Here is a 23,506-nt window from a genome sequence, read left to right as displayed (position 1 = left end):
TACCGAGGTTCGTAGTCGGACCAAAAAATCAAATTAAAAAAAAAAGAGGAAGAAGAAGATTAAGAAAATGTAGAAAGTGGAATGCAGCATTGGAGCCTTGCTTTACCTTAGTCGGCGAGACCGACAGCTATCACAAAGTATTTCCTTCGTCCCAATGAAGTGTGATGCGACGCGAAAACCAGGGGTTAATTGTGTTGCCCCAAAATATTTTAAACAATAGTTATTTAGTATCATTTTTAGAGATGAATAATTAGAACTACGAAATAACGAGCTAAATCATGAAAACACAGCAAATTAAGGCAATTCGAGACAGCCATTTGATGTAACACTTCAATTTCTTGAACAGCTCAGCTCAGGTGCAGAAAAACGAAAAAATCCCTGATACTCGATTTGATGCATGGCAGTCATCATAGCAGGCGATAGCCGAGGTCTGTAAATAGCCCGAACTTGGTAATGCTGACCAAGGTGACTGCTCAGGGGAATGAAACCGCAAACGTAGCCAGGGCGCATTCTTTTGGAACAATTTTAGCTATCAGGAAAGGAATATCACTTTCCCCCTATTCCCATTACTGGCCTGTAAACCTCACCAAAAGAACGCAATTTCTGTTATTCTTAGTAACTCTATTCCATTCATTAGGGTCAGAATGAACGGAATACTATTCTGTTCATTCCAAAAACAGAAGAGGTCCCTAAAAAACATGAATACAGGTCTATTCCGTGGATTCCTATTCCGGAATCGTACCATGCAGAACAATGCACCCTTATTAATATTCAGTTATCATCTTGCTTTAAAAAAAATCGCAATAAATAAACGCGCCGCTACTCTTGCAGAGGAAGACGCGACGGATGAAACCAAAATTGCTGCTGTTCCGACCCACGTACTTTTGACAAACAGAAGGCGGATCCAAACGCACCAATCACTTTTTACAGTCTTCACAGCCAATAACATCACGGCTTACTGACAAACGACCAATAACATCTGGACTTCGTTGACCAATCAGGTCAACAACCAGAGATATTTATACCATCTACTGACGTTCCACAATTCACTTGACTCTGAAGATGACTTCCGCTCAGGTTGTCGAAACATCAGTCAATGTCACCACAAACAGTCCTTCTCAGGACTCCACTCACCAGGATGATCATAATTTACGTACATATGACATGACTACTGGGTTCAAACCATTAAAAGCTAGCAAATCATCTAACAACATTTTTTTTATTGACAAACTGTGATAGACGCTCACTTGGTATGTTTTTCTATAAAACGCTATAGCTCGGAGAGTGACAACGCACCGTTTAAAAATAGTTCAATTCCTTAATTTCGATGAACTCGGAATTTTTGAAAAAAAATTAAAATCTAAGGCGAAAAAGCTTTCTTTCCAATAATTATGTTAGTATCAGAGGAAGATAATAACATTTAGACGATTTCAGAATTTTGTTTTTGATTTGCCAAAAACCTGTATAAAACTAAAATTACAACTACAACCTGAAGGACAGCAAACGAGACTTTTGCAACGATTGAACTGAATTTTATAGCAAATTCAAAACTTTTTCTGTCAAAAACAAGCTCTCGTTCATCGCAAACATCAACACATAAGATGGCAACCCTGGAAAATTTTTACGCGCTCTAAGCGAGCTGAATCTTGTAAATATAAATGCGCTGTTTCCCCGATAACTAACTTCCCATCATGCTTTACGCCATTCAATCATCAGAGATCACAACAATAGTGTCATGTGACTCGTTTTCAGGCTCTTGTTCCTCCACCGTAATCTGAACACTCCCGTGGGGTCTCACTTCTGTTACAGAAGATGGGCTGTTTTCAAACTGTTGACTTTTCTGAAGCCTAAATTTTCTTAGTTCTAACTGGAAGCGGTATTGTCTATATGAACGCTGAATTATCGTCGCGGCGCGAATTTCCTGAATCCTTTTCAATGTTGTGCTTTCGGTTTGAGTTCTTGCGCGTTTTGGGAACGCGGTGACAAAATGATGTTCCATTCTAGATTTCATAAGGGCAAAGGCTACAGAGTCCTCCTCTTCAATTTCGCCGATAACCCTTCGCACCAATGCTTGCATGACATCAAAACAGTGAATTCTGTCTCCTTGTTTGATGGGAATATTCAAATGAATGCACGCAAACTTATTAGGTTGAGGAAGTCTCAATGGCGGTTCAAGGTTGTCGACAAAGTCAGACAATTGAGAATGAAGAATATATTGAGTGGCGTCCGGATCGTAACGTTCCCATAGCGCATAAAACATTTCCAAGTCATCATCGGTAATTCCAACTTCGTCCTGTTGATGTGCTTGACTAAGGTTCTCTAAAATGATGGCTATGTACATGTTGATGATGATCAAGAAAGTTAGAAGTATGAATGAGATGAAATAAAGTATCGCCAGCCACGGTGTCCCACAATTCCCATTGGGTTGTCCCAGGTACTTCTCGTCGCAGTCTGGAGACTGGATCAGCAATGGCTCAAGAACATCGTTCCACCCTGCAGACGTGGAAAGTCTGAATAAAAGCAACATACTGCTGCCAAACGTCTCAAAATTCACCACGTCGTCCAGTGCTCCAGTTTTTTTAACATAACCAAACGATGACATTCCAATAATAGCATAAATGAACATGACAAGAAACAACAAAGCGCCTATGTTAAACAGCGCTGGAAGAGAGATGACAAGAGCAAAGAGAAGCCGGCGGATCCCACGTGCGCCCCTGTAAAACCGCAACAATCTTCCAATTCTAAAAACTCGAGCCACACGGAATAAACTCGGGGTGACGATAAACTTGTAGTCGAGGTATTCCAGCACAATTCCTAAAAAGAAACGAAAAAACGGATAAGATAAATGCACACAAATGTAGGCGAAACACCATCATCCATTTCTTGGCATTTTAAGACAAAGAACACTGAAGTAAATTTTTGAAATAATAGGATTGTAACTGAGACGATTATTTGTATTAATAAATGATCCCTTTCACTCCAAAAGCGCTTAAAATTAAACTAAAACAAAAAGGGGGACATTTGAGGGGGCTAATCTAGTTGAATTTCGATGAGGCATTTTGGATCAGATTGCTTCAAACCTAGACGAGATGACGTCGAAAACTTCGATGGCACTGATCCAGATTGCCCCCTTAACTCTTTTCAGTGGCGTCTCGCAGCTTAGACTCTTCAAATAATAGCTATTCGCTTCTCCTGCTCGCCATTGAAGAACAAAGAACACGCTTTCCTAAAGGTATTTTATATTACTTTGAACGCAGACACCAAACGCGTCAAATTAGGACAATTTGTGTCGTGAGCTTTAACTTAGTTACACTAGAATAAAGATAGCGTGATGTGTAAAGATTCCTTCTGGTCCTAGACATAAAATATATAACACCTTTTTGATAAAGCACTTGGCAACATAGATGTAGGACTAAATACGTATGAAGCACACTTGAAAAGCTCAGCTCGCTTGGATCATCATATTTATTTCGGGATAGTCCACTTTGCACCTGACAGCTCCGAACACATCTAGTACACCCACGCGGAACTCACCATGACAGCAAAGTGGACGAAATCTTAAAATGTGACCATTGAAATGAATGCTGCTAAGCAGTACTTCAATTACTGAAGTGCTGTTATTATGCTGTACCAGGTGGCGCTAAACTGTTTAAGTCTTGTCAGATCCTTAAGCATGGGGCTTTCCAATGAAAGCTACTGAGCAGTTCTTTCCTGTGGTGCAGTTTATCATGCTGTACAAGGAGGTTCTAACTTTTGAGTCTGTGGGTGAAATCCTTAAGTGTGACCATTCAAATGGAAACCACTGAGCATAACTTTTCCGCTACCTTGTTTAGAATAATAAACAGCGCCACTCTAACTTTTAAGTCTGTGGATGATTTGCTAAAGTGTGACCATTCAAATCAAACCAAACTGATTGCAGGGCTGGCACTATGGCAAAGGCTAATTTTATTTGGGCAGTCTCCTTCAGGGCCAAAGGTACAGTAAGAGAAAATAACGGCTCTAAAAGGCGGCTTTAACTTTTGGGTCTGTGGATACAATCCTTAACTGTGACCATTCAACTGTTTATCACATTCTACAAGTTGGTTATAATGTTTGAGTCTGCTCAGCGAGGATAATTGTTGGCATACCGCATCTATTTTAATATTCTTTAAAACGCTGCGCGAGTCGGAGTTATATTATAAGGGTATTTTGAGTTTAATTCGTTGAAGAATATTCATGTCACTGATCAGATTTTAGCGTCAGATCACTGAGTCATGGTTACCGTAAGAAGTTTATCTCGTCTTGCTTCAAATCATTTCCAAGTGTGTCGTCTGAGTGCAAGTTTTATTTTAACACTTTAGACGGCTTTTAACCACTTAAGTTTGTTTGGATTGGCACACTCAAAATTGAAAAAAATTGTCATTACCACAAAAACTAATGAGGTAATATTTTGAGAGTTATTTTCTTAAGAATGCTTTGTCACCTAAGTATTGGACCCCATCATGTATATTCTTTAAGCTTAAAATTTAGCCTGAGTATTTGGTTTGAAATTTATTAAAATAGCATGTGTTACTTTATTTAAAGACTTATGCAGTCCCGCCTTGCGTTTACTTGTACAGATCAAACTTCAAGCGAATCGAAATAGAGGGATTATACCTAAACCTTTCCTTAAAAACAAGGAAAGAAAGGAAAGAAATTTTAACTTTAAAACCCTCTTGTTAACCGCAAACCCCTAAACCTGTTGCATATGTTTTAAAGCACTTACACCGTGCAAAGTTCAACTACAAATTCCGCACTTGAGACAATATTGTGCGAGAGGTTTATCCGGAGCATTAGAAAAGCTGATTTTTTCCGCCGGAAATGTTGAAGTGCGCTGAAACAAAATATACGCAAACTGGATCACGGAACGTTAGAAAATAACCAGTATACGCGGACATTATAAATGTGTAACAGGTATACTGATATAAAGACCAGTTCTAAATGTTACGTTCTTAATTGGCAAAAGGGAATTTCGAGTCCCAAGAGAGAGTCTAAACCACTGAAGGAGGCATTGCAAGGAAAATAAATGACATGTCGAAATTTCGGGTTTATATTTTCCACTATTAGTTTCCTGTATAGATTAAGCGAAAAATTTACTGTTACGTAATAGTTTCCACAGAGGACGACACCTGACTTGTTCCCAGGCGTCTCTGGTCTTAGGCAAAAGCGGTGCGCATGGTGTCCTTCCCATCAAGCCCTGTGCCCTTGTTTTCCCGCTCTTTCCGCAAAACTGAAATGCATTAGTGCCTGGGACGAGGCGGGGATTAGAATAGGAGCAGGCCCCCTGCGAGTGAGTTCAATGTTTCAATCCCTAACTGTAACCTCGCTTTCTTTTCAATAGTCACACAGATTTTACAAAGACTAAAACATTAGAACCACCTCGTATAACAAAGGAAACTGCACCACACCGGACTGGTCAGACTATAGGTTGTGCATTTTAAATCACTCGCAACTTTTGCTAGATTTGTTGTTTACCAATTTGGCAGAAAATTCCAATGCTGGATCGCGTCAGCATAGAACTCTGTATATTTTCGGCTTCTGTCTCACGTAAATTCGGGTTTGCCATTTTAATGGTATTTGTTACAAGAATAAACAAATATTTTCAAGCATTAGATATGCGATGACAGCCTACGCGATATCTTTTCGAATCTTTGTACTCAGGAAGGCTGAAGTTCGAATGTCGTGGAGCCCCATGAGGTTTTTTGTTTCCATTTGTTTTCGGTTGCCTGTAAGTTGTAGGTTATCAGGGTAGGAAAACCACGCTACAAAAACTCTCCACGAAAATCCTATCGTATACATAAACTGCTCCAACTGAACTTGCGGATGTCATCGACCCAAGTTCACGTTAGCGAACATTTTTAATTCAGACGAACATAGACCCGGACCTATGTAGGAAGTCTTTTCGACTTTCATTTGCTGTTGGGTTCAATTTAGTCAAGTTCAACCAATTTTCTATCCATGGACCTTCAAGAATCCATGTACGCAAACACATACACCAACACGCGATCAGCTTAACCAATCAGAGCATGCGTTTTACTGTTACTGTGATATAATTCTTACCAATAATTGATAGTATCACGATGGTAAAGTCGAAGATATTCCACGGCTGCGTAAAATAATGCAGACGAAGAGCGACAATCCTGACCAAGGCTTCCAAGGTAAATAATGCGGTGAATACGAGATTTATTATATGTGATGACCCGAGAGGAAGTCGGGATCGCAGTTAAGGAACACAATTTTATTACGACTAAAAACAGATTAAAGCATTTAAAAATGTTTGATATGATGCAATGCTGAAGCGTGTAAAGACAAGCGTGTCGTAGCAATATCTTTGCTTATCTCCCCAAATCGGGATGTTACTCGGAGCTTGTACGTACGTTAGGACAGAGTGTGGGTATAATTTTTCACTTTTGAGGCAGGGAAATAAAACTTCTTCAAACTTATGTTAAACATAGTTGTCTTACAACGGAAAGACGACCTCGCTAGTCGCTGTAAATTCCTTAATGGTCGCCGTTTTGAAAACCCAGTGTCTAGCACCGCTGACTATTTTGACCATTCTGCGGTATGCAATGGGTAATATTCCACGAAAAAAATCCAGGCGTTTCTCGCGGTCTAACAAATAGTTTGTCAATGAGTTTTTCCTGAACACTTCTTACCTTTTGTTGATTTAATGAGAAGTACCTATTATATTTTTTATTTTTTTATCAAAATTATGTACTTTCAAGAAATGTTGCCAATCTGTTGAATATTCTTTCACTGATTGTATTTACTGTTAAAGCATTAAAGAGTGACGTTTTGTGTTAATTCAATAAGTGGCATGGGATAATTTAGTTATGAAATTTGCTTTCTCGTGGCACACTGTGAATATCCCACTCGTGACTTGATTTTTCTTGGTATACACACTCGCTTAAAAAGGCTTGTGTGCATACTAAGAAAAATCAAGTCACTCGTGGGATATTTCACGGTATACCACTCGAAAACATTGCATAACTAGCATATAGCAGTAATGCACTTGTCACAGTGGAACTATAAAAGGATATTCATAGTCATGTCGACCTCTTGGCTTTGTCCGTAATGTTGGATCATCATCACCAGCATATTCAGACAAATCAGTATCATTATAAATGTCTCAAATTTTGAGCTGTGGATAGCATCAAACAGACGAGCCTGCCACTTCACCTGAAACACAAAACAAATCCTCGCTTAACTCTCAAACCACAGATGTTGGGCAGTCAGAACAACATCTACAGGGCGACAGGGTAATTCTTTGAAGCATAAGACAAGTAGAGAAAGACTGACTGAAAGACTGTATAATAGAATGGCTTTCAATTCAGTGTCCCAAGCAACTTCGCGTTTGCTTTACTGCGCTCATGATTAGTTGGGAACGTTCGCGCTATTTTTTGAACCAATGGGAAGCCAAGCCAAAACTAATTGTGACTTGGTCGCAGCGTTTTCCCGCACTTGACACCGGTTACGTGTGTTCGCTTCAAATTTTGGTTGGTTCATTGTGCTGTTTTGTGATTGGTCAGAGGAATTACTTTGGTTTTTGTTTTACAACACTCAATCGTAAACCGCTCTATTTCCAAATTGTCTTGAGCATATTTTCCAAAAACGAAACGAGTGAGGCACACCTTTACTTTGGATGTTTTCAGGCTTCAGTTTGATGAGGAGGCTTAAGGTTTCCTCCAAAACATGTATTAGTTTTTTCTCCTGTATTCAGGGGAATTTTAGCACAGCAAGGAAATCTGGACTTGTGAGGAGGTATCTAAAGTAACCTGTAATTATCTCTTGATCAGCACGGCCTACAGAAAGCTTGCACAAAGTGCTACATACAAAGAGCTCTCATGAACAGTAGCCGGTTGATTTTAAACATCAGTGCAAAAGAATGTTAACATAAAAAAGTTATTAACTGCTAACTAAAAGGGAATTAGGCACTGACCTGTGGCCTGCTGATCATTTTCTTGGGCTTCTTATTGGCAGCTTTTTTCAGAGTGTTGAACCAAGCCTTCTGGGATGGTGTTAGGAAAATATCGAGCGCCCCACTGTCTTCGTACTACAGGAAAAAATAGTCAGGGGAGAATATGTCAAGTTACTGCGCTATTATCAACAGAAAATATACATAAGAAAAAACAAGAGCGTGTGGATTTTTATGTTCAATTCATTTCATATGATTGTTCTGGTTGGTTCAAGTGCTGTCAGAAAGTACAACTGATGAGATGGGAATGTTAATGTTGAAACAGAAATCACAGCAACTTTCAATTCAGTTTAAATGTTAATGTTGAACACAGAAATCACAGCAAAACCCGTTATCAATTCTTATACGATTCATTCGTTTAATTTGTTTTTACCTGTTTTTTGAGCCGATTAAAGTTGTCAATGATGACTCCAATAAAGAGGTTCAAAGTGAAGAAGGACCCAACGATAATGAAAATTACAAAGAAGAAATAAGGCGCAAAACTGTGTTGGCTCTCCGGCTGCTCATCAATCTGAAGAAGGAGAAACAAAGGTCGGCATTAAACTGTAAAACTCACATAAATGCAACGAAGCTATCATAAGCAACCACAGCGAAGATATAGTAAAGACAGAGTACGGCCAAAAGCCGAGGTTGCTTATCAAACACTCCATAAATTGATAGGATTTGGCTGAACTGGAATGGGCCATTATTTCCGTTGCTTTGAACCTCATTATGAAAGCGAGGCTTCGTACATAGTTTTTATAATGAAATTAGTTTCATTCATATGCAAACAAAACTAATTTTCACATGAAAAGCTTTACAGTTAGCCTCGCTTTTGTAATGAGGTTCAATGCAACTCGAAAATGGCCTATTGGTAGCACGGTCAAGAGACAACAAATCTACTCTATTTTATTGAAGCTCCCTTACATAGGGCTGTTCCGCTACAAATAAAACAAAAGTTCCAAAAATGGAGTTTAAATTCGTCCTACCTCTCTAGCGTCAACGGCATCTCGCATGATCTCCATCCATCCCTCAAACGTCGCCTAAATCATACAACAGAATTTGTTTAGTCCACAAAACAATGATCACCAATCAACAAAGAATTCTGTCTTCGTATTTTTTTCACTATACACATGCAGGGAGCACAGCACCTATCGAATATTTTTTACTTTTATTTTTGCCTTTTTCATGTTTGTCTTCGTACAATTTAGTACATTCTTCATGAATTCGTTCTACTTTATAATAAATCAATTTTCTCTCATCCATCTCGACTCATGACTTTCCATTTATCCGTAACGCGCTTCTCATCACAGCTTTCATATAATTAAAGTACAACATTAATTCTTTCAAAAAGTTGTACTTTAGGCCATCTTTTACAAAGTTTCGTTTTTCATTCACCCTATTCCTCGGGAAAATGGTTCGGGCGGTCGTTAAAAAAGAGGAAAGAGAACAAGAGAAAAGAACTTTAAACAAATCATGAGTGATTAAATAATTCTAGGCGAGCCTCGCAGCTGCCCTGATTTTGTAGCGAGCAGCCATCACTCCGAAAAGGCAAGGTGTGTATAAGACATTAAACTTAAAAACCAAGGAAAGAGAACAGGCGATGAATAAGAAATTTTCGTGCTGTTTTAAAATAATTGGGTCGGCCTGATGACGGCAAACGAAACAGTTTTTGGATATGGCGTTATGACTATTAGGTAGAAGGTACCAACTCACCACTTGAAAGAGAGCGATTAAACCATTAAGCACGTGGTCAAAGTTGATATTGGCATTTACCCAGCGGTAGCGAAGCCTGTGGCATTCTGTTTTGTTAGGCACTATGCTGATAGGTAGTCGTTCTCCATGAATGTCGACACATCTGAAGAATTTCCCGCCAAAAAACTGCACTCCAACAATGCTGAATATAAGCCAGAACACCATACAAACGAGGAGAACATTTCCGATACCAGGTATCGCAAACAGCAGCGAGTTCACCACAACCTTGAAAAACAACACAAATGCAATGTTAACCTGTTTATATGAAACTTTAGAGCGGTTTTAAGTTTAATGTTACATGCAAATAATTCGTGTTGGCTTGGTTTTCCTTTAATGCTCTCGCACCGCTTTCTCAACCAATAAGAAGTCAAATCAAAGTCAATTGTAATTTGTTCGCATGCGTTTTCCCGAACTTGATGCTTACTATATGTATTTGCTTCAATTAACGTCTGATTGGCTTATTGTGTTCTTTACGTTGGCTGTGATTGGTTAGGGTGATAACTGTAATATTCGTCTTGCGACACGCAGTTGAAAGCCACTTTTGTAGCCAACTGGCCAACTTCAGGAGTCGGTTCAGCGATGAACTCCGGTTGTCTCTTAGCACGAGGATACTAACATCCCTCCCGTAAATGGGGTGCTAGTAAATCGTAAGGTTACTCCAACTACCCAATCTGTTTCTTTTCTTACTTTAAAGCTCATTTACACTCGGATAGAGAGATCAAAGTGTCTTCTGCCAGTACACAATGGGAAAACAGAGATCACATTGCGCACCTTATCCTGGGATCGTCGACAAGTTGACACAGTAAAAAGGTGACCTGTTACTGCTCCTCAAACTATTTTCGCGGAGAAGATTTACATTTTCAACAGATTCTCCGTAGTAAACGTTTTTGCCTGGCGACATGGCTCGGGCATTAAAAGTTCAATCACTCGTACAATGAAGAACAATAAGACCAGTTTCAATGCGCGCTTGAACAATTTTCAGGGTCGCTTCTTTCGATGTTTCGTCCTACTCCAGTATTTTTATAGAAAGTGCAAGTTGGGCGTCTCTTAAAGCCGGCGATACACCTGGCGATTTTATACGCCGATCGCGGCGAATTTGATCGCCAGCGAAAATCGCAAGCGATTTTCGCCGCCGATTGATGCGGACACTTGGCGATTTTTTTCGCTGATCGCGGCGATGTGGCAGTTTTGAAAACTCATGTGATAAAATCGCCCATCCTTATGGGTTGGCTTTACTGGCGATACGCAGCAATGACTATAGAAAATCGCGGGAACGGGCACACTTGGCGAATGCCGGCGAATTTAATCGCCGATATCTGACATGCCAGATATCGGCGATTTTATACGCCGATCGCGGCGATCGGCGAAAATCGCAATCGCTGCACCGGGCACACCTGGCGATTTTCGCCAATCGCGGCGATTGGCGTATAAAATCGCCAAGTGTGTTGCTGGCTAGAGGAAAAAATTCAAATCTTCAGTACTGATTTGTGTGCCCTGGTGTTAAGGATGGATGGTAAGGGCGCTAAGTAAATTGTTGCTGTTATTGTTGTTACCATAAATGAAAGTTCATTTACCTTCATACCCTCCCAGCGTGAAATCGCTCTGAGTGGTCTGAGAGCTCGCAATGTACGAAGGGAACGAAACGAGTTCAAACTATTGTCACTGTCGTCTGAGGTTTGATTGCTAACAGAAGCCAAGGAAATCTGCAATAAAAATGGCAGTTATTAAACGATTGTTATGATTCTGATCAATCATAAGTGTTTGCCCTTGTTCATTATGTTTTGAAAACGCAACAAAAATTCTTCAGGAAATTACTGCGTCATATTGTTAAAAAATGTTTTCATCTTGTCACTTGTTTGGTGCTAGCCTTAATTTATGTTAATATTGTTATTTTTTTTATTATCAAACTCGGTTAATCAGGGGACGTAAAAGCACTCGGCCTTTTGTTTTGTTTGTTTGTTTGTTTTTTTAATTCTATTTTCCGGTTCAAACTGTGAGGGAGAAATGGGCAATTAGGTTCTGTTTTATATTCAAAAGCTTTTACTCGAACACCGCCGTTAACAAAGAGCACAAGAAAGTTTACAATGCTTAAATAAAGCTATTGAACATGAAGCTACGTTCATTTTGTAATGTTAAACGAAACTTTCGAGAGAACTTTTTAAGCATGTTTGAACAACCACCCAAACCATCGCTGATAATTGTTGTTATATTTTGGTGATGTGTACCTCAAAACGACTGTAATCCTTGGGCGAGTATTTTTTAAATTTCATTCATTACCTGAATTGCTTTTAATGTATTCGTTATGAAGGGAAAAATTAGCTCTTGAGCAGGCAGTTTTGATTTTTAAAAGCTAAACTACATATTTATTCGTTTATCTGTAGTTAGTCTAGCTGTGATTTAACTTGTTCAGTCCTTAGAGTAAAGAAAACAAAATGAACGTTTTTAAAGGATTGTGTCTATGATTATTAGTTTAGGATTCTTACAGAGTTTAATTCGTCCACAGACTCAACCGCTGTAAGTATGGATATCTGAAAATGAAAAATGTCAACAAATGGCAGCTGTTACTTTTAATTAAATACTTAGTTTATAAATGCGTTTATTACAAACAAGAACTAAAAAAATGAAAAAACAAAACAGTGAAAGATAAATGAAACGTTTACGAGTTAAAGTTGAAACAGAACAAAAGGAGATGTGTAAAATCAACACGCTACAACTGAAAGACACACACACACTCCCTCTCTTTCGTCCTCTCTGTTCCTCTTTATTTTTCAAACAACTTTATACTTACAGCAACAATAACCACGTCCAAGCAATTCCAAGCGTTCTTGAAGTAGGTCAAGAAACCCAAACCGAGTGTTTTAAGGAGAAACTCCAAAGTAAAGACAACGGCAAACACAATGTTTAGATAATCTAGCACTTTCTTTAGTGTAGGCTTGCTGTCAAGGTGGACATCTTCAAAAACCTGGAAACGACGACAAAAGTTCGTCACTTTGTGAATTTCACGGTCACACAAAAGAATGTTAAGGCAAAAAGAATGGAATTGAACTACATAGCGAGTTCTGAGATTGAATTTGCACAACAATCCAGTTTATCATTTCTGTCAAAGGTTGCACTGGCCACCAAAGCCAATCAAGGCAGCAGTCAGTGGTATATTTGACCTCATCCCTTCTCAGTCCCTAGGAACCGGGCCCAGGGTTTGTATTAATTGTCCCCAGTCCGGAGACCCTAGAAGTACATTTATGTAAACGGTTGTAGTGACAAGAATAGAAACAACGTTGTTGTTGGCTACAAGCCATGATATCCCATGCATAAGTGTGTGTGTGGCGGGGGAAAGGGGTGAAGATGGTTTTTCATTAATAAGTTACAAATTTGCAATAGAGTGCGCTGACCAGAATGAAGGGTATGCTTGATAATTAACAATTATTCCACGAGCGCGCGTTGGATATGAGATGATAGATAGCCAACGAGGCGCGTAGCGCCGAGTTGGCTATAATCATCTCATAATCATCTCATATCCAACAAGCGCAAGTGGAATAATTGTTTTATTAAAAACAACCGAGAAATATTGCTAGATCTTACTGATTTCGCTGTGCAAGAACGACCAGAAGGCAATTTAATGGTCGCCATTTCTCGGCCATGGTATAATTGCTCATATACCATGGCCGCTAAGCCAATCAAATCCCTCGAATTGCATTATACAATGATGCAGTTTTTAATAATGAAAGATATCCAATGGAACTGAAAGAAAAGAGGAACAATCTTCTAATAAACACCACAGCTGCTAGTGGTCTCTTACCAGCGTGACGCTGCTAGCGATGATGATCACTAGAATCACCCACTCAAAATAACGGTGCTCAACCAGCTTCTTGATCTTATGACGCATGCTCCGCCATGCTCGATAACCACTGGACTCCTTCCACATAGAAATGCAGTTACATGTGCAGAATTTCATCCAGCAAGGACAGCACTCTTGAACCTCGGTCATTGCCGGGTCACCCGCGGGCTTTCCCGAGTTGTTCTCGTGTACACCGGCACCTGAGCCCGCGAATGTTGCAGGCGAGCGAGCCAAGTTCAGCACGGTGCTAGATGTAGCGGAATCTTTATTTGCCGCTTCAATAGCAATGGAAAGCTAAATAGATTGACAATAAAACAAATAAGTAGCTAGTATCAGCGAAAAATCATATGTCGTATTTCAGTAACGTAATATGTGATTCAGTTTGCAGAAAAGAATCGAATATGCATATGGTCGTCTTTTGGGTCGCTCACCCAGCCTGAGTAAAATTATGTGTTGCTCTGTTTTTCTGGGGCTTGAATTGACAAGTGCTTTGAAAAGATGGCTCGATAATTTCACTTCAAGGAATAGTACACGCTTTTTTCGGAGATGGGACCGAGGGAGGGAGACGAAAGTGGGCTTGGGGAGGGCCCTTTTTTCGCGTGATGTAGGATCTCGTGAAAAATGCAATGACCACTTTTGCGCATATTTCGCGGATGTTAAAAATCCTGAGAAAAAGGCATTGGGGTCACTGTCGGTTTTGTCAGTTCACTCTTCAGACGCAAGGAACCTGATATCAAACTTTTTGTAATAAATTCAAGTAAATACAGCAATCTCGTTCCCGGATGCCGCGCAACCTCAGGGAAACGCTTGATTCTGAAACGAGATTTTTTCACTCCAGCTGATAAGGCTGAAGACATGCGCATACTTACTCTTTTCATACTGTCTCTGTTTAGTTTTCCTTTCTTCTGAAAAGCTGTCACCGCATTCAACAAGGCCGCAGAACCAGTAAGAGTATCTAATCACGGCAAGAAGAAAAACAGGCCAAATATAAATCCAATTATAGCACCAAGACACCGAATTTTGTAGAAATGAAAAGTCAACTCAGTTACGTTTACAGTGATGCATCTTAAATGAATCTTGTTCCTAGCTTGTCGTGAGTAGTAAAGGGAGTCGGTTTAGAAAGTAGCCAATCAGAGAACCGGATTTCACACACGTGGAAAGTGGACCAAAGTAGAACCGTATTTTTGCATTCTATTCTACTGAAGTTTTAAACTGATTGACAGGTGAGGAGCCAATCACAAATTGCACATGTTTTTCAAATATTTTTTTTATATTGCACAACACCGCTTGCCAATATATGGTTTTCTTTCCAGCCTGAGAAGGTATCAACATGTGCTTGATAAATAAATCTAGCGATTTGCCCAGCAAAGACTATTATTGCAAAGTCTTTGAAGGTAGTCGCGGTGACACAACTCTTCGTTCTGCAGGATCTTTTCTTTATTTACTTTTAATTCCGCAAGGGTTCAGTGTTCATATGTTATGGCACGACTCCTGGGCGGGGCAACCTTGCTAGCGATTGAATCTCGTCTACACTGGGATGTGAGTCTGTTTGCAGTTGCGGTTTGCTGCAACTACAATTACAATTTGAATTGCGACTGCCTCCACGGCTACCCCTGCCCACCCTACATAGAAATTTTTACGAAAAGAAACTTGTGTTTGACTTGTGATTGGCTCCTCACTTGTCAATCATTTTAAAACGTCATCAGAATGGGATCCAAAAATACGGCTCTGTGAGTGGTCCACTTTGGTCACATTTGTGAATTCTAGTTCTCTTATTGGCTACTGTCTAAACCAACCTCTTTCACTACTCTCGTGAATTTGTTGAATAGTATATGTTTCCCCTTTTGTGACCGAGCTTAAAATTTACGAGACGAAAAGCAAGTTTCCTAGAAGAGTAGTAGTACCTTTGCTGTCTGAGCATTTGAGTGATCCATCATCCGCGGATATCTGGGGTACAGTTGACGGATTCACTTGAGCCCGGCGTGGAAACATGTGACCAATGCGCAGAACCTTACTGAGTCTCTGGACTCCCTGATAAAACTTGCTCGGCCTGGCCTCCCCTCTTTTCTCTGCTTCTTCTTGCAGAGACTCCCGAGCGAAAGCGTTCAACAGCAGAGCAAGAAACAGATTTAAAACCTGGTGTGGGCAAAACGGTTATATTAGATAATGGAAGGGTACATAGCAATAAAGAGAAGCTCTTCTGTGTTGGCTACTACAGAATTGGTCAGATAACTCACCAAAAAGTTTCCAATGACTAAAGCTGTGAGGAAAAACAGGAAAGACACAGGGCTGGTCGCCCGCATGGTGTCGTACAGCGGTTCAATCCATTCACCACACAAAATTCGAAATATCATCATGCAAGCCTGGCCGAAGTCAACGAAGTTCCACCGAGGTATCTCACCATCAAATTTTTCTTTTGTGTAGGAACTGGAACGTAAAATAACAAGAACAAGAATTTGCGGTTATTTGGTGGTGTGTTCAGTACGTCAGTAGAAAATATGTACAACTGGTGCACTGTAATTTCCCATTTCCGCCCTAGACTTAATTTTGGTAAGAAATTTATCAAACTTTAGTCTCTCAGAAGGAAATCGTCGATTAGCTTAACCTTAATTTCGAACGAAAGGCTCTGGTCCCTACTTGTCTGGAGTACTGTTTGTTATCTATACGAGGTGGTTTCTATCGTTTTAGGCTGTGGATGAACTCACCTGTGGCCATTAAGATTACAGCTATTAACTTGTACTTTCATGTGTTGCTGTTTGTTATGCTGTACAAGTTTTATGTGATTCTATCTTTTCAGCCTGTGGATGAAACGGACGGTGTAACCTGAACAAACCAAGCTAATGAGCTTTGGTTTCCTATGGTGCACACTTGAGTCTTCTTGGAGAGTATTAAAGATAGTGGAAACAAATTCCCATGTGAAGCCGTATTGTGATGTGGATAATATATTGTGATTTGCAATAAATTTTTTAATTCTGTTGAACATTAGTTTCTCGAACACTTTATTAATATTAGATAGAAGTGAAATAGGGCGATAATTTCCACATTCAAGTTTGTCGCCGGTTTTATAAACGGGGATTACTTTTGCATATTTTAGTTTATTGGGAAAAGTTCCTGTTTCAACCGATAAATTCATAATCCTTGCCAATGGGCTTGATAATATGTGGCTAGCGCATTTCAATATTCGAACTGGGAATGAGTATAATCCGTGAGCTTTATTGTATGATAAGGAAACGATCTCATTACTAACTTCTGCAGGTATAATTGGATCGAAGAAGAAAGAGTTTGAATTTGCGGGCGACAGCCCCTGGAGGTATGTACGAAAATTAAGTTTTGAATGTGGCGTCCCCGAGGCCAGTTTATGGCCCACGGTAGCAAAGTGTTTGTTAAGCACATTCGATATACCCTGTGCGTCAGAAATCACTCTCTTGTTGTTCGGTGCTCTTATTGAGGTAATTGTCTGTTTCGGTTTCTTCCTGCGGCCAATTAAATCATTTATCCCTTTCCATGTTTTCTTCGTGTTGTGTAAGTTTCGCGAGAAAAAGTTATGAAAATAAAGCTTTTTACTTAATCTTTTTGGTTTTCTCCCGAATGATAGAATTGGTTTTTTAGACTTATAGATCTCCTGATGCCTTTTGTGATCCAAGGTTTCAGTTGCTGTTTGGCTTTACGCCTTGAGGTAATTTTCGTAGGAGCGTGTTTATTTAACACCCTGAGAGTTTTGTGGAAAAAAGTGGAGAATGATTTGTTTATATCGCGATTCGAGTGGCCTATACTGTCCCAATCAATTTGCTCCAGGTCATTTAGGAAAGAATCGTCAGAAAAGGAAGAAAAATCGCGATATTCACGACAGATGGCTGTAAGTGAAAATTGCAGTTTATAAGCAGGCAAGAGGCAGAACTGGGAAAAATGATAACTGATGTCTGACACAACATTACCACTTAAGACGAAATCGAGATCATCAACTTGACTGGCAAGGATATTATCGATTAGTGTGGCAGAGCTGCTATAGACCCTGGTTGGTTTATCGATAACTGGGGTTAGAGCATAACTTTGGAGTAAAAGTAGGAAGTCGTTGGCGTATCTACAAGTTTCGAAATTGAGGAGATTTATGTTGAAGTCGCCGAGAATGTAAATAGGTTTGTAGGAGGAGCTATATTTCTCTAGACACGAGTCAAGGTAGTTTTGAAAATCCTCAGGAGAGTTATGCTGCCTATACAAAATAGCGCAGATGACATTTGTCTTTTTGGGAAATTGAAGTTCTATCCACAGTCCTTGAAAAGAGACATTCGAAGTTTTTTCAATTACCTTATAGCTAATTCCTTCCTTTATGTACATACCAACACCTCCGGCAGAGAGAGGTGTTGGGACATATTCAAAACAATAACCTGGTATATCAGGATTAAAGGTGAGAAAATTAGCATCAGCATTGGTAATCCGTGTTTCTGAGAGGCCTATTACGCTAAAATTAAAGTTTAATTCATGAAGTAAATGATCCTGGAAATTTTCAATATTTCTTTTTAGACTCCTAATGTTCTGATGTATAAAGGATAAAGACGAGTCCGATACGGACCTCTTTATCTCGGAAAATTTGTACGGGGAGTAATAATTAGATCGAAATTGTTTGTATGCAAAATTCTCATCAGGATTTATGTCTTCATTGATGTTTAGGTTAAAGAGATCTAAATCGTAAAGACTAGGTAGTTTGTCTAGAAGTTGTTTTGTGGGTAAATCGTTAGCCAAACTATTATTAAATTGACCATGGACGGTAAGTAGACATGAAGTTACATTATAATATGGTAGTTCTTTAAGATCATTTCTGCGTTGGCGAGAAGTTTGAATGTTTGTTATTACAGTCATGAGGCTTAGAATAAGATTAAGAGTTGTGGTAACAAACTTATCTCTGATGTCGGCTGGTGAGAACTTCCAGGTCGCTCATGGATTTTAGTTTAATGACACGGGAGTCGAAGGATTGCCTTAGTAGGATTGTAGAACCTTTCGCCCAGCAAAATTGGTAGCGATGACTGGTTTGGAATTTCTTGGCCTCAAAAAGTAGATTCTGTAATCTTGGAGTTAGATGCTCGTAGACGGCAAGATAATTGACTGTGTCATCGGAAGTAAGACCAAGGTCTGAATACTTCACCTTTCTAACTTCTTGTCTTTTGCTTAAGACCTTATCTCTTGCAAGGCGGCGGGTAAATTTGCAGATAACTGGGTCTGGCCTGTTACCATTCGATGCCCCTTCGTTCGATCTTCTTCGTGATGGAACACGATGAGCAATGTCTATGTCGTTATTATTCCATCAGCTCCCATGGTTTCAAATAGCCAAAGTGCTCCCCTGAACCTAATAAATCTTTTTGATCGAGTAGATTCTGTGCACTCGTATAGAACCAGGTCTGCATCCACGGGCAAATTTCATATAAAATGCTCAAAGCTGACACAACTGAGCCACTCATTTTCGAGATTAGGTTGTAAAATCTGGAATGAATTACCGGAATCTTTCCGTGCAAAAACTAAAGCCTCCTTTAAGAAATGCCTTCAGACCAGACTACTAAAACTTCTTGATCAAGAGGATATTTATGTTGACGTCAACACTGATTAAAAACTTCAAATATCAGTGGTATGATTAGCTAATATGAAACTTTCTTAATTTTAATTTAGACAGTCATTATTTTTTACTTAACTTATTACACATTAATTATTGGTATATCTTTAAATTATATTCTGTAAATATATACTAATCAACTGCACTACCCGCCTAGATTAGCCTATGCTATTTGCGGGCTAGTGCATTCTTACCTTACCTTCGTGAAAAATGTGCTTTAATAAATTGAATTGAAAAAAAATTGAATTGAATTACCTTCCAAAAAGCTGCATTCCGACAACTGCCAAGATATAAACAATAATCCCCAGTACCAAAGTGAGGTTACCAAGCTGACCTAAACTGCTCGCAATGGTCCTGAGTAACATGTTCATAGTCTGCCATGATTGCGCCAGTTTGAACACTCGCAGCTGTAACAGAAGTGACGTCAAAATTTACCATAGCGGATATCCAGCACAGAACACGTAATCTATCGGTTTAAAGAGTATGAATGGCCTGGTCGCACCCCTAATGTTGCATAAGTCTCATGCAGGGACTAAAAGCTTTACTCAATGCGGTAGTATTGTGTGTACCGGCGAAGAAATTATGGTGCATCCAGGGCCGGAGTGGAGGATGACGGTAACAATATGCCTTGTTATATACCTAGACTTTCACTCAACAAAACGAGCACTGTGATTGGTTGATTCTTGGTCACGTGCCCCTGATCAAATACAAATGTATCCCGACCGGGATACAATTCCGCAGTTGTTGCCCTCTCAGTTGTTTGTTTGTTTGTCTTGCTGTGATTGTTGAAGGGAAAGTCTAAATATAAAACAAAGTTAATGTATGGTCCCTCGGAAAACTAGTTCGTTTTGTTTTCCCTCGAGTCCTGGTGTTTCCCTCGACTTCGTCTCGGGACCATACATTAAGTGTATATTGTCACTTCAGTCTAACGAAAGTAGTGACAAGTCTGTGAGGAAACTGAGGCAGCAGAATCTTTTAGTTAACTCTCAGTATAGTCTTTCTATCATTTCTCACTGGGATGTTTGTGGACTTACCAGTCTAAATGTCCTCAGAACACTAAGCCCAGCGCCATTCCCAATCTTTGCGAGTAGCAGAATAAGATCCACAATGCTTATAAGTACAATGAAGCCGTCAAAGATGTTCCACCGACTTTTCAGGTATCCACGAGGACCAGACGCGATCAGCTTCAACACCATCTCCATTAAAAAGACGAAAGTAAAAACCTGCCAGGAGGAAAATATTTTGTTTATTTATGACAGCTGGTTGTGTGTTTTCCAATAACAGGGTCTTTACCTAATATTTCACGATAGACTTTTTGAAAGATGTGTAAAGAAAAAGCCTTGTTGAAATGGTAATAATAAAAAAAACCACGTTACTACAGGAACAGAGTCATTTTTATATGACATGAGGTTTTAGATTTTGATGTAGAGGACGATGATTTTTTGACGTATGGATTGACTGCTGCTGTTGTTGCTATTGACTACTGGTGCTACTGACTACTGCTACTAGTGCTGCTGCTTCTGCTACTGACTACTGCTACAGCTGTTGCTGCTGCTGCTGCTGCTGCTACTATTACTGCTTCTACTGCTGCTGTTGCTACTGACTACTGCTACTAGTGCTGTCGCTTCTGCTATTGACTACTGCTACTGCTGCTGCTTCTACTACTACCACTGCTGCTACTGACTGCTGCTACTGCTGCTGCTACTACTACTACCACTGCTGCTACTGACTACTGCTGCTGCTTCTACTACTACCACTGCTGCTACTGACTACTACTACTGCTGCTGCTACTACTACTACCACTGCTGCTACTACTACTACCACTGCTGCTACTGACTACTGCTGCTGCTGCTGCTGCTACTACTACTACCACTGCTGCTACTGACTACTGCTGCTGCTGCTTCTACTACTACCACTGCTGCTACTGACTACTGCTACTGCTGCTGCTTCTACTACTACCACTGCTGCTACTGACTACTGCTACTGCTGCTGCTTCTATTACTACCACTGCTGCTACTGACTACTGCTGCTGCTGCTGCTTCTACTACTACCACTGCTGCTATTGACTACTGCTACTGCTGCTGCTTCTACTACTACCACTGCTGCTACTGACTACTGCTACTGCTGCTGCTTCTGCTACTGACTACTGCTGCAGCGGTTGCTGCTGTGTTTTATTGCACCATACATACCATATTTCCAATATCCAAGGCCATTCTAAAATCATCGTTCATGCCGTGGTATTCCAAGGATAAAAACACAGTGTTTAAAAGAATGCAGAATGTAATAGACATGTCGAACAAAGGATCCAACGTCAGCTTAGAAATCTTTTTACGAATACTTTTCCGCCTGGATAAATCTTCCTTCCTGTGTTTCGCGGCTTTATCTTGAGACTCCCACCTCCTTAAAGATCCCACGGATCCCCTAGGACTTCCCAAGGGTGATATCCCTGGGGATTTCCCAGGGAATTTAACTTTTTTCTTGCCATTACAATCGTCTTCGTTCAAAACGTGATTATCAGCGTCTGTTGATTCATTCTCACTTATAACGCTTAACGCTCTGGTCCAAGATGGCCGTACGTCTAACAATTTTGGTTTTGAAGCTGCGCTAGTTTCTGGTTGAACATCCTTTGTTACAGAGGCACTACAAGGTTGAGGCTGATGGATTGGCGTAGAAGTGACAGGAGTCAACCTTATTTGTAGGTCACTTCCATTTGGTACTTCCTTCGCAGCAATGTTGTCATTTTTATCCGAAACCGTAGAACACTCCACTGTTACAGATTTCATTTCTGTCGCGTTAGATCCACTTGGTGAGTAACGCAAACTCACATGACTTCCGTCAGACTGATTTGCATTAGTAACGCCATTCGATTCTTGAGTTTTTGAGCGCGACGTGCTTTTGAAGCAAGGAACACAGAGTGACATTTTGCATTTTGTTACCAGTGCTTCAGGTTTTAATTTTGCACTTTCAGCAAGGCGCTTAGGTACTGCACGTCCATGAAATGAATAAGAAGACATGACAGCTTTTAGTTCTTCATAGTTTGTGTCCTGTAAACAAACAAACAAACAAACAAACAAACAAACAATTGATATTAGTCATCAAACTTTGATGTGAGCATCAAAGCAAAAAGTTTTTACGTAGGGTGAGTAAGGGTAGCATTGGAGGCAGCCGCAATTCAAATTGAAATTGTAGTTGCAGCAAACCGCAACTGCAAAGAGAGTCACATCCCAATGTAGACAAAAAGTCAGTCGCTACCAAGGTTGCCCTGCCCAGCCGTCGTGTCGTAACATATGAACACTGAACCCTTGCGGAATTAAAAGTAAATAAAGAGAAAATCCTATAGAACGAAGAGTTGTGTCACCGCGACTGCCTTCAAAGACTTTGCAATAATAATCTTTGCTGGACAAATCACAAGCACATATACTCAAGACTGTGTAAAGTGGCTATCACGCAAGTTCGTGATCCACGCTGTCCATTTCTCGTAATGACTTGTCATTTCAGACATCTCACGGATCGGCGTTTACTTCGGGTAATGGAGATGGCCTCCCATTTCAGTAATCTTCAGGAAACGACAATCCATTTACGGGAATTGTTGTCCATTTCTTTAAGTGTTGAGACGGTTAGTTTCTAAACAAACTGTGGAGCTGCGTGAAAAGAGTTGATAAGGTAATTTCGACCTATCCAGTGGATAAAGTAACCCACTCTTTGAACAACTGGGGCCTGTTCTGTAAGCGGTCTTCCATTTCTTGGACGACTCGATTCCAATTTCTAGTGTTGGATAGCTCGCAACCGTAAAATCCGTCTCATTCGAGAATCGCAACGCAATACACGTAATTTCACTTGGAAATGGTCGTATATGAACTGTTAATTTACAAAATCCATTAAAGTGTGACGTATTTTAACCCCAGATAACAACTCCTAAATGTACTTTCACAACAACTCTTACCCTTTCTTGCATTGCCACTACTTCCTGTTGATACGAAACTGCCACCACTGCTAGCACCAGATTAATGAGATAAAACGAGCCAAAGAAAACGACGAACATGAAATAAAACACATACCAAGAACCCATGGACGAAAGGACCTGCATGAATTAAAAAGAAAGAAAGAAAACGTTGCTTTTTTTTCGGTTGAAAGAGTTGTTATGAAATGTTAGACGATTGATAGATCAAAATTGTTCGTTTGTCCCACGTTGGTGTAGCAGAGGTGTTGATTGCGACATTTCGACCTCAATAAAATCATGATGAGGTCAACACCTTTCCTGAAATTAAACGACTGGTTTCTAAGTTCATTATCATAGAAACTAAACATACAAAAAAACATTTCTTTATAAATTTTTCTAATA

At 39.9% G+C, this 23,506-nt stretch overlaps 1 protein-coding gene across 4 annotated transcripts in view; it reads right to left on the bottom strand.

Annotated features, from left to right (window-relative positions):
• Positions 1–1,200: 1,200 nt before the first annotated feature.
• The window catches only part of LOC146468145 (sodium channel protein 1 brain-like), a 37,033-nt gene continuing 14,727 nt past the window's right edge, over positions 1,201–23,506 (bottom strand). For 2 of the 4 annotated variants that reach the window (XM_085124704.1, XM_085124706.1), the window contains exons 9-26: positions 23,108–23,245; positions 21,354–22,208; positions 20,199–20,387; positions 19,420–19,571; positions 15,800–15,989; positions 15,467–15,698; positions 14,432–14,517; positions 13,524–13,856; positions 12,516–12,689; positions 12,211–12,255; positions 11,302–11,430; positions 9,689–9,952; positions 8,962–9,015; positions 8,367–8,504; positions 7,958–8,071; positions 7,059–7,197; positions 6,079–6,210; positions 1,201–2,814 (exon numbers count right to left, since the gene is read on the bottom strand). In XM_085124704.1, coding sequence (XP_084980830.1) covers positions 1,706–2,814; positions 6,079–6,210; positions 7,059–7,197; positions 7,958–8,071; positions 8,367–8,504; positions 8,962–9,015; positions 9,689–9,952; positions 11,302–11,430; positions 12,211–12,255; positions 12,516–12,689; positions 13,524–13,856; positions 14,432–14,517; positions 15,467–15,698; positions 15,800–15,989; positions 19,420–19,571; positions 20,199–20,387; positions 21,354–22,208; positions 23,108–23,245 — 4,473 coding nt within the window. In that variant the 3' untranslated portion in view covers positions 1,201–1,705. The remainder of the gene's footprint in view (positions 2,815–6,078; positions 6,211–7,058; positions 7,198–7,957; positions 8,072–8,366; positions 8,505–8,961; positions 9,016–9,688; positions 9,953–11,301; positions 11,431–12,210; positions 12,256–12,515; positions 12,690–13,523; positions 13,857–14,431; positions 14,518–15,466; positions 15,699–15,799; positions 15,990–19,419; positions 19,572–20,198; positions 20,388–21,353; positions 22,209–23,107; positions 23,246–23,506) is intronic. The other 2 variants (XM_085124705.1, XM_085124708.1) reach the window with 1 other exon arrangement.

The sequence above is a fragment of the Pavona decussata genome, unplaced genomic scaffold, assembly GCF_977016875.1.
Source record: "Pavona decussata unplaced genomic scaffold, jaPavDecu1.1 SCAFFOLD_133, whole genome shotgun sequence".
Taxonomy (NCBI): Eukaryota; Metazoa; Cnidaria; class Anthozoa; order Scleractinia; family Agariciidae; genus Pavona; species Pavona decussata.
The sequence above is the reverse complement of the archived record's forward strand: the minus strand, read 5'-3'. Positions and strand labels throughout refer to the sequence as shown.